The 12149-nt window shown below is 35.2% G+C and overlaps 1 protein-coding gene across 3 annotated transcripts in view; it reads right to left on the reverse strand.

Moving 5' to 3' along the window:
• The window catches only part of SMAP1 (small ArfGAP 1), a 91050-nt gene that overhangs the window by 37957 nt on the left and 40944 nt on the right, over positions 1-12149 (reverse strand). For 2 of the 3 annotated variants that reach the window (XM_041410682.1, XM_041410681.1), the window contains exons 5-6: positions 10511-10585; positions 6348-6428 (exon numbers count right to left, since the gene is read on the reverse strand). In XM_041410682.1, coding sequence (XP_041266616.1) covers positions 6348-6428; positions 10511-10585 — 156 coding nt within the window. The remainder of the gene's footprint in view (positions 1-6347; positions 6429-10510; positions 10586-12149) is intronic. The other variant, XM_041410683.1, reaches the window with a different exon arrangement.

Raw genomic sequence — 12149 nt, forward strand, 5'->3', positions numbered from 1 at the left:
CAGCTCTAAAGAAGTGAAGAACACTACAGCACTATTTGCTCCAACTCATTTCTCCTTGTACAAAATTATTAGGATGATAACTCGTAATACTTTGGATAAGAAAATTACATCCCAGAGAAATAAGAGGGACTGATAGTTTCTTTTGCCTCAGTAGTCCAAGCAGGTTGATTTTTGTGGGGGTTTTAGGCTGTATTTGGGGGAAAACAAACACACCATCCTGACAAGCTATGTTAAGCTCTTCCTATTTGGTTAAATAAGTATTTGACATATTGGTTTTCCTATATGAAGGAGAAAAGCTGCTAGTGTGACTTGCTCCCACTTTTGAGGGGTTCTCCAGTACATTTTAAAGGCAAATAAACCAATGTCTGTACCTCTAATACAGGCCATCTGGTGCTGCCTGGTACCAGCTGACTGAGAGGCAGCAGCTCACTGTTACTGCCAAGTTTAATCTGCCAATTTAGTCTTCATTTTGGGGAAGAAAAACAGCATTTGATATACTACCATTGAAAAATAACCTCCAACTGACCCATTCCTGTCACTTGAAATAACTTTATACAAAAACAAGAGCCAGTTTCAAATTAAAAATGCAATATAATAAAACACACTAACTCACAGTGTCATTTTGAACTTCAGTTAATCAAGTGTAACTGCTGCAGTCCTTCAGAACCATTAATCATCCTGGTATGTTCAGCAAAATGAAAAAATCTTTAACTTTGAGTGTTGATATTAATCAAAAATCTTTGAGTGTTGAGTTTGCAAATGCACAAGTACTTAGTGAAAAAAAAAAGTAGTTTATAGTTCTTTATGAAGTTCTTTATATCCTAAAAATTTAACTTTACTGTTCCAGTACAGCACAATCGTGTCCTAAAGGGATTTACTTCCATAACTTAGATGGTCCTCAACATTCAGTATTTTACAGAGAAAATATCACAATATTTTCACGACAGTACTCAACTCTTGTGAAACCTCTAAACTAAACAGCAGAGAAAGCTAACAGTGCTGAATCCAAACACTTCCAAAGCATTCAGTGTCATGGACTTAGCTGAACTTTCTAATTTTGGATATTAGAAATACTTACCAAGTTTTTCATGGACAGTTTTCCAAATAACTTCTGTCTTAATTCTGGGTTGTTAACACTGTAGTACACCACATTTTCTTTATTTAAAAAAAAAAAATTAGACTTCATAAATAGTTGAAGCCTACAAAAATCTGAACATTTAGGCACACCAATTTTCTTCTTCTTTACTGTGGGTGCACTCCAGGACCTCACAGCATCATACCTAGTGATTCCTTTTTTAATTTGAATTTGCACTGCAGAAGTACATAATCAGATATGTCTTGAAAAACTAAACAGTCCTGGTTGCTCTGAAATTCAAGAAGTCATTCATACAGATCAGTCTAACTTCCCTGTTCTAAATGAATAGTGCAAAGCACATGCCTTTACTAAACGAAATATTATTCCTTACATTCTTTGATTGCTTGTGAACAAGATTCCACAGTTCACTCTGCAGCTTCTGTCTATCCTTGGGACACACAGTCTCCCCAGCTCACACACTGGCCATGTCCCAGCCATGCCCCTGATCGCTCAGCCCAAATGTCCTAAATGCACCTCATCTCCCAATTTCTGTGCTTCCTTTCAGTGGAAAACAGGTACAAGGCAGATGGAGTGCACATAGAGCCTGCTCCAACCTGCTGCATGAAGAATAGCATGGAGCTTACCTAAAGTGCTCCTCTGTACTCCAAGAAGAATCTTTAGCTTAACCATCTACACAGGTTAGATTTTATTTATTTATGAGGCTTTGAGAGTTCTCTCATGCACAAGCAGAATACTTATGCTACATATTCTTTTTTTAAATCATCAAACAACTGTAAATTGAACACATCAAATTACTCAAGGATAAACAAGTCTACTCACGCTAGAAATAAAAAAGGAGTTCAGTGGTTTACTCTGTTCCTGAACAGAGAACTTGTTCAGTCAGCTTAAGCAGAAAAGAAAGGAAAAAAAAAAAAAAAGAAAAAGAAAATCATGGCTGATTTGCAAAATTTCACTACCTTCAGCTGTGCAGAAGAGTAATTAATAAGGAGGGAAAGATCCTCAGCAGCTGATGAAAGGGCAGGCAGAATGATGAAGTTTAAAATTGGCTAGTGAAAGTCTAACTTTTTTTCCTGCTTACAATTTAAAGGTTTTCTTATGTAACTACCAACAAAACATGTACGATTGGTGGCCAAACTACAGACTTTCTTCCCCTCTCCACTAATAAAATGCATTGCACTCTTGAAATGTGAGACTTTACTTTTTTAGTCAGTTTAAAATCTCTTAATCTTAATTAACTGCACCGAACATGTAAAACTTGCTTTCACTATATGACAGTCTGCCTTATGCTATTATCCTGCTGTTGGCCCATAGAAAACATTAAGAAGCATTCAATTAGCTCGGTTTGATTATTTATTTCTGCAATTCAACACATTTTTAATATTGCTAAAATTTGCCCTTTGTTGTTTGCCAACAAGCTGGGCTTGGAGTGAACATTCAGCTTCAAATAACCTAGCCCCAGTTTTCATGTCATGAAAAATTACATAATAATTGTTACAACAGTTTTCTTGCAGTATTTTTCCTGTTTCTTCAAAGTAACTGTAAGGATAAGGTTCTTTTAGGCAGAAGCACTAAGGAAACTTGAGATCTGCAATTGTGGAAATAGCATAGAGAGAGAGTGAGGAACAACCCTAGGTAACTTACGCAAGTTTCTTAACTTTCTTCAGTTAGACTGAAAAAAACCTTACAGCTGCCACTAGCTTGGCAATGTCATGTGTTTTATTAAGAGTTCTGCAGATCTGATGTGGAACATCTTGTTGTTGGCTGCTTCTAATAAAATGCTAACCACTGAACTAGATTCAATCAGTAGCTGACATAGTAAGTATTGCATTTGCGGGGTGCCTCGATGAAGGAAGGAATGATGAATCTGACTCCATGTTCTCAGAAAGCTAATTTATTATTTTATAATAGTATATTATATTAAAGAATACTATACTAAACTATACTGAAGAATACAGAAAGGATACTTACAGAATGCTAAAAAGATAATAATGAAAACTCTTGACTCTTTCCAGAGTCTCGATACAGCTTGGTACTGATTGGCCAATGAGACAAAACAACTCACAACAGAATCCAAAGAAACAATCACCTGTTGATAACCAATCTCCAAACACATTCCACATGGGCAAAACAAAAGATAAGCAAATGAGACAAGAATTGTTTTCCTTTTTCTCTGAGCCTTCTGAGCTTCCCAGGAGAAAAATCCTGGGTGAAGGGATTTTTCAGAAAACGTGAATGCCAGAAGTATGAGCTTGTTATATTACAAATTACCTAGTATTCTCATCAAAGTGAATAGCCCACAAAAACAGAGTCAAGCAAGTATCCTTGCTACTCACTATTCTGCAGTAGAAACCCCAGACACCCTCTTCAAGCACATGACGATTCTTTACTCAAAAGCAATTTCAGTAAGAAAACTCACTATTATTAAATAAGTTAAAAGATTATGGTCTTTGTTTATCAAAGCATGATAATCAACAAAGTATCTTTTATGCCATAATTGCCTGACACATTAATGTAATATTGGGATCATAAGCTTACTACATCAATGCTAGAAGCTTTCAGTAATATTTGAAAATGCAAAAGAAATCATGCTAGACATTTAGCTTGCTAAAGGCTAAGGATCAGTCAGTGACAGGATCTAGTTATTGACAAGAGAAAGACTCTTAAATGGATGAAGGAGCAAATTAGCTCTATGAAGCAGAGGTAAGAACATGAGAAATGAATGTGAACATTTTAAATTTTTAGGACGCATATTCTTGTTTTAAGAGCTAAGAAATTTTATCTCAACAAAAGATAAAATCGAAGTCACTAGGAACTGAAGACTTGTAGGAGTACATGACACATGAGAATAGATCTGAAGTTTTCTCTAGTAAAAAGATTAATTCTTTTTACCAGTTTAAGACCTCTAATGTTTTCCATCTTTATTGATTCTTCTATAGGATAGCTAAAACACTGCCTGAATTACCTCAATCTAAAAGAAGTCTCAAAATTGTGACAGAACGGCAAACTGCTTGCTCCCATATGTTTAATTAACTTCCCAAGCCTGGAATAACTAGACTGGAGCTCAACCAAGCCTGTACTAAAGGCCACCAGTGACTTTAAATATGAAGTGTGCAGACTTCTCATATTGTTTCCTTCTCCAGGAACTGGGAAAAATAACCATCTACTGTTTGATGTAATTGTTGAAAACATGGTAACTACCATGGTCAAGATGCCTGCACTCCCCTGCTGATTCAGGAGGCAATATTTAAAAGATCCTACAGCCAGTTTGTACCTGGATGAGAAGTGTATCATTGTGACTGAAATAGTAATGTTTATCAGCTCCCTAAAGCAGAATCACACCACAAAAGCAGCAATGTATTATTCCATGTATGAAAAGAAAACCTTTGTTTTCTACCTCACCAACACTGTCCAGCAGAAGTAAACATATGATACAGCTCTCCTTCATTTGGATTACAGAAAGCAGCTAGACTTTTAAAATATATACAATTTACAGTGTGAAAGCCGTTTATTTTGAATGAATGATCCTTTAAAAGCCCAAGCTTGAAGAATGTCTTAAATTAAAAAGATGACACAGAGATGAGTTCCATTTGAGCAGTCAATGCTGACACCTTAATAAAATAAAATATGCTGCAGTACTTCAAACATTTTGCAGCTGTTACAACAGCATGATTATCTAATACAGATATATTTACCAAATTTCACATTCTGTAGTACAAGCATTTAAAATCAAAATACTTCTTTTTATTTGTCTAATCATTAACTGGCAACTTAATGACTTTTCAAATGTAAATCTAATCAGTGACATTAGAATTGTTTTTTTATTTCAAGTGGTAGCATAATCCCTCAGCTGCAACTATGCTCTGCTCTCACATCCCCTCACTTAACCAAATATTCCCAGCCACATAACAAAGTTCACACATCCTTACAAAGTGAAACTTTCTCTCCCAGTCCAAAAGTAGATCTTTGGGCTCTAGAAAGATAATGTTTCCAAACCACAGCAATGTTTTCAGCCTTTATAACTAAACTATATTATTATAAGGACCAAAATAAAACATTTAACTTGGCTGGACACCCCTATAAAGTTTCAGTAATCAACAATTCTAATATTTTTATTGTCATCCATAAACATACTTTAACCTCGTACCATATCAATAACAATAGCTCAGTGAAGCTTCATGCATTGCCGTAAGAAAATCTGCTTCTGCATTAACTCATTTCAAACTTGCTTTCTAATTTAAGAAAAATTATATTTGTATTGGGGAGGGGCTTTTTTTCCCCCTCCAAGTATGCATATATCTATTTTTTATCTTGTTTTATTATGTAAAAATTTGAAAACTGAATTAGAAATACATCTGCAATCATAGTCTGTGAACACACAACATTTTTCACAATTGAAACACAGCACTATGTGGGAATAAACTGACAGCAGGAGACTCCAATGCATTCTGCAGGCTACACTACAGACCTGAACATATTAATGGATTCACAAGATCAGAAAGACAACATCTCTATTAAAAGAAATGAATATATTTAATACTAAAATTACCCATTTCATTTTTATTTAATATTACCTCTGCAGAAGCGCACATGAAATTTTAATCGCACCTACATTGCTAAGGCTGCTCATTACGCTTTAACATAGCTGTGGAAAGAACCACCTTAAGTTCTTTGCTTGTCATGTTTTGTGACATGATCTTAGTGGCAAATTTTTAAGTTACTTACAGCTACTAATTAAATTCTACAGATTTTACATTTACGTTTAAAATGGATTCATTTATCAAAGACAGCATTAGATGATAATACAGGACTCAATACAATTTTCTGTGCAAGAATAGCAGTGGTCCATGACCCTGAGGCTTTAGCTCAGCTGGTCAGAGCATGGTGCCACCAAAACCAAGGTTGGGGGCTCAATCCCCATACAAGCTGTGCATTTAATAGCTGGACTTCATGATCCCTGTGTGTCCCTTCTAACTCAGGCCTATTCTGTGATCTTAAAAACCTCAATTAGATTTATGGTCTAAGCCTAAACTTTAACAAAGTTTAACCCATTTCCCTCTTCTCCTAAACACATTCCTCATCATATGGTCAACCAACCTTTGTATGCAAGCAACAGTGCAAGCAAACAATTCATGTGGATTAACCAGATTACAAATCATATACATATACACATTAATTTTTTCCCCAAATCTCTGAACTTATCTAATACTATGTGCCATTTTTAAATACCTGGAAAAAAAGAAACTCTTATTACCTTTTCAGCTGTTAACTGTTTTGATGGTTTTTCTGATTCTTTCTCTCTCTTCTTCTCTTCTTTCTTTTTTTCTTTTTCCTTCTGCAAAAAGAAAAAGCATTTTGCTAGTACCCAATTTGCAAACATATTGAATGTCTACAGCCATACAGACTATAAATAGAGATCTTCAGTTACTCCCGTTTAAATCATAGTTTATGCTTTTATCTGCTCTCCTTCTAGAAGTGACTAATTTTGCTCAAATACTAATACTAAAAATACTGTGACTTTTAGATTAAATTCAAGAAATTGACTTTTTTACCTGTTCATCTGCTTTTCTGCTTAATAAGCAGAAGGAAAAAAGAACCAGTACTGATTCTTCTAAGCTAAGCAGAGCTGAAGAGAAAAAATAATCTACAAGTATAAGTATCTCCATTAACTCTGACAGCCTCTGTCACTGAGGGTGGATGTCAGAGTTTGACCAAAGAACTAGGCGAAGGTAAATTGCATGCTGCTTTCTGCAGAAAGGTACTAATTTTTAAAAGCCAATGTAGTAGTCCTAAAAAATACTCCTGAATGTAAAAAAAGTTGCCTTGGGCCATATGACAGACCAGCTGAGTCATGAGACATTATGTTGTTCCAGAAAGTGAAAATATAAAGATCCCTTTACTTTGAATGCACCATAATGACATTACAGATATTTCTTCACTTCAGTTTTTAATGAATGAATGTGCCAAAATTACTGACCCATCTGACTGAAGCAAAGCATAAAATATGCCTTAAGGAAGTATACAGACTTTCTAGGTTTGCAACTGCTTAGACACAGTGTTAATCTGCCTGCATTTACCTTGTACACCTGCAGCGTAGTACTAGTGAGTATATTTGAACACTAAATGGATGAAACAAGGATTTACCATTTGTAATAAAGACAATGAAACTGTAGCCAAAATAGCCTTGTTTCAGAAAACACTACTGTTTACAAGTTTCCCAGTATTAGGAGGAAGGTTGAGAGGCTAGACCTGTCCATGCAGCTCCAGCATAAAAACAAAACAGTTAACAGTTTGTGTCAGTAAGGAATATTTGTGAGTTTTTCCTTTTCTTTTTTTTTTTAACATCCAGTATATACAATTTAAAAATTTTTACAGCATGCTATTTACTTAATATAGTTTTAACACTCAGATGAAGGTTTTGGTTTTTGTTGTTTTGGGGGTTCTGTTTGTTTGTTTGTGGTTATTTTTTAGAGGTGACTGGGCACAGGAGAATCCAAGTAACACATTCTTCAAAACTTCCAGTAATCCATTTTCAAACCTTTCACCATATTTACCAGATGGATTTGAGCTACTCAAGTCCCAACTAACCCATGTGAATTATTTCATCAGGCATTAAACTGAACACTCCTGGCAAATCAGACTATCACACCAAGCACCTGCTTACAAGCAACAGAAAGCAATGACCACAGTTATGAAACCCCAATAGGGAAATTTGGAACATCTGTTTTGATGAAAAGAAACAAACACCAACATAATTTTCACTGAATAAAAGAACACAAAATTGAACACAGTGGTCCAAACTAGAGGCCTTGCCAATGCTGTATCTCACCTGTGGTAATGCAAGGTGTTAAAAAAATGCCTGTATGACTGGGACAAGTATAAAGAAGTATTTTACTTTGAGGTCACATAATAACCTGAGAGTTGCAGTCTTATTGAACTAGGATTACAAATGCATAGCCACGCCTCTCAATCAAGCTCAGCCTTTCTTCCACTACCATTTCACTGACCCTAGTACCAACCTGCATTCTAGTATACACACAAATTACACTGTCAGAGCAAAAACTTTTTGAAGTCTTTCATTTTCTGTTCCCACATCCCACTCCAACCTTCTCAAGTTGAATAATTTAAATAAACATAATCTCTTCTTCCGTAGAAACTTAAGACAACTGCATCAGAGGAAGTGTGACCAGCAGGTCAAGGGACCTCATGATTCTCCTCCTCTGCTCTGCTCTCACAGACCCTTCCTCTGCAGCTGGAGTCCCCAACATCAGAAGGTCATGGACCCACTGCAGCCCAGAGAAGGGCCACAAAAATGCCTGGGGCTGGAGCACCTCTCTCTAAAGACAAGCTGAGAAAATTGGGGTTGTCTGAGCCTGAGAAGAAAGAAGACTCCAGGGACACTTCATAACAGTCTTCCTGTAGTAGTACCTAAAGGGGACTTCAGTAACAATGGGTTAGCAGGACAGTGACAGGAGAAGGAGATATGGCTTTAAACTGAAAGAGAGCAGGTTTAGATTAGATACTAGGAAGAATTTTTTTACTGTGAGGATGGTGAGGCACTGGAACAGATTGCCCAGGGAGGATGTGGAAACCCCTATCCCTGGAAGTGCTCAAGGCCAGGCTGGATGGGGTTTTGAGCAACCTGTTCATAGCAGGGGGTTGGAACTAGATGATCTTTAATGGCCCTTCCAGCTCAAACCATTCTATGACTCTACAATTCTATGATTTGATTCCTCTCCTCCCAGGAAAGGTTGTTTGAAGTGTCATGTAAATACTCTTACTTTTCAATCACAGTACCCTAAATTTCCTTGAATATGTTTAAGGGAAAGCAGAGTTAAAGTTTTTGCATTTTTTCAGTATGTCCTGATTTCCAGTTTAACTTCAACATTTTTAAAAATATGTTTTGTCAAAGAAACCTCACTTTTGGAGTAAAAAGTATCTGGAAACATTTATTTTTCAAGACTTCAAGAACAAGGAGGATTTGTAGCAAGTTTCAAATGGCAATCACTTCATAAAGGTGACAAAATATAAATATATGCCTCTTTTTGCCCTTAACAAATCTCTGAAAGCTTAATAATGAATATATTAAAACTTAAAATAAACTGTTCTCAGATGTTTCTACCTCCAAACCTCACAGAGTCTACAGAAACAGTCTTGATTCCCAGCAACTTAATTTTCACTGTGGACTTGAAAACCCACAAGGTCTTTCATCTTCACACTTCCTGATTTCAATATTCAAGCTTTCTGCCTCAGCTCCATTAGATAAAAATGAATTCAGACTAAATAGAAACATTTCTCAGATGGTGCATTCATGCCAGAACTTCAACTCAAGTGCTTCATTATTTGCAAAAGCAGTCAAAAAGCACTATGAAGATAATAAAATTAAATTGACTTTATACTGATCTTAAATTCTAAGCAAAGATTATTAATTCTTTTTCCAAGTTTCATTTCTAATAACATGGTATACTAGTGACAAATAAGAAATTTCAAATGTGAATGCAGCGATAGAGGTGGATAAGAAAATAAAGGCAAGTTTTATTCTTAGTGGCTTCTGCTATTCCGGTACAACTTATAACACATGACAAATTCAACAAGGCTTGTGGTCTTAGTCTATGACACTGACATTTAAATTTTAAATAATTTTTAAATACAGCTGAACTAAAATAATTAATAACTTCTGTCAATTTTTTTGTATTCAGAAGAAAAAAGCTTGATTTATGTTCACATCATAAATTATTTCACATATTGTATAGTCTCAGTTTAGAGTGAAGTATCTAAAGAACCTCACACTGGACATTCACATTCTAAAAATGCATTTTATTATTGTTGCAAATTGTGACATTTACTGAAAGTTGACATAAATGATGCCTTATGTACTACTTGCTTGTGTGTTATGCTTTTCAAAGACCATCTAAACAGTAAATGTGTTAGCACACACACATATCTCAGCCAGAAGAGATATTAAAACCAGAATTAGTCAAATTAATTATATATTTATCTCCAAGGAGAATGAACTAAATGTCTGGAACAATACTGATAATTTTGAGTCTGGAACAAGCAAGTAATACAAAATAAGATACCAGAAGCTATTTCTGATGAGACAGGACAGTATCACTCATGCCCATTAGCTGGGAATTAAGTGGGTTTTGTGACACTAAATCAGAAGTTTTGTGACATTAATCAGAAGAGAACCAGAATTTTGACATATAAACGCCAAGAAATAACAACCACACAACATACTTTGCAGTTGTATTGGGTCTTTTCATTTAGCTAGTCCAAGAAAAAAGGAGAGATGTATCTCAAATGTGTGAATAGCAATTCAAACTCTCAAGTTACCTCAGTGAAATGACTCTATAGAGATGTAAACATTTGCGCAAAGCAGTAACCTGATAAGAGTTACACCCAAAACCAATATACCTCTGCTTTGCTCTTCTCAGCAGCAGCTTGCAGAGAAGGAGAAGATGCCAAAGGCTGAGCAGCATCAGATGATATCTGTACAAAACAGAGGAAAGAAATGAGAAAGAAAATAAGCAAGAACAGCTGGGAAGGGAGGCAGTAGAGGCCACTAAGAGACACGATTTTAATTCTTTTTTTTTTTTTTTTCAATAATATTGATGGTAGTGGTTACACGACATAGAAGAAACATAAAGAGGAGACAAAGGTTTGGTTTTTTTCCTGAGTGCAATATTTAAAGGAAACGTTTCAGGTAGGAAAGTGTGACTTATAATGAAAATCACTAGGACAGAATATAAGAAAATGAACCTGGATAAGATCATATCAAAGGCCTAAGAAAAATAATTAGGTTTCATTCATTGTTCAATTCTTATCCAGTGTAACTACTGAAATATTAATGTCCTGAAGCATGAAGGCAGACTGTCCCAGAGGAGGGGGAGAGAAGAGAGCACCTTTGTTCTTGTTCAATGCAACAGAATATTTTTATTAAGAGGAATGCAAAATAACTCTGCAAGTTATACATTAAGTAAAGTACTAATTAACTCTTCTCTAAGAACACTCCAAGTACATAAAGAGCTTAGGGTTAATATAAAGCCACATCTTAGCAGCAGGTTGAAGGATTTCAGAAAGTGACACTTATTTTCTAGGAATTGGTATGTAAAATTGCTATTAGCACCACAAGACTTCCAGAATTCTCCAAAAGGTGTAACTTAAATATGCAACAAATACAGTTTGCTCAAAAAATAGGATTTCTCTAAAGGCATTTTCATACATCTTCCTATCCAATTTTTTTATGCATAGCTGATTACTTTAATGGAAACATTATATTTCTATTTCCCTTATTATAAAAACAAAACTGAAATACATTTTCCAAATATGTAGATCTTCAGAGCTATAAAACTGACACTTCTACACTATTTTGTATCACCTCTATTATCTAGAAGGAAAATTTAGAAAGAAATGAAGCTATAACAGAGTAGGTCGTTATGTTGGACCAAAATGAGCAATTTAAATGACATGTTTTTACTTAGTTTAAAAACAGCAGCTCGCACTAAATGGAAACTGAAAGCTGATAAAAAACACCATCACATCTCATGTCTAAATACCCCATATTTCTTACATAAAATCCTACTGTTGCTTTACTTATACAGCTGGAATATTAATAGAATTTACATATTTAGTATTTTTACAAAAAAACCTATGTCTATGCTGGAAGGTGGTGCAGAGCTGGAGGAAAGATATTTATGAAATTAAATATTAAAACCAAATTCTACCTTCAGAAATAGAAACAGAATTCTCATTTTTACATCTACTGTTTTAAAATCCTCGGGTTATTAGCAGAGTTATGGATACACCTGCTGCAATGATGCAGTTTCACAAACAGTAGCATTCTGTTGCTATAGGAACATTGGCATCCTGTTTATTCCGGCAGCACCGCACAGTAACCAAATAACGCCGGAAAAATTATTAGGTAACTACACTATATACTGAACTATGTACTCTAATATCATGCTTCTGAGTTTTTAATTAGATAAAAATGTGTAAAATTCTGATAATGAATCCTCATCTTTCAAGTGGCTAACAAGTGGGATTTTTTATTTGG

This window comes from Onychostruthus taczanowskii, unplaced genomic scaffold (assembly GCF_017590055.1).
Source record: "Onychostruthus taczanowskii isolate IOZ18803 unplaced genomic scaffold, ASM1759005v1 scaffold33, whole genome shotgun sequence".
Taxonomy (NCBI): domain Eukaryota; kingdom Metazoa; phylum Chordata; class Aves; order Passeriformes; family Passeridae; genus Onychostruthus; species Onychostruthus taczanowskii.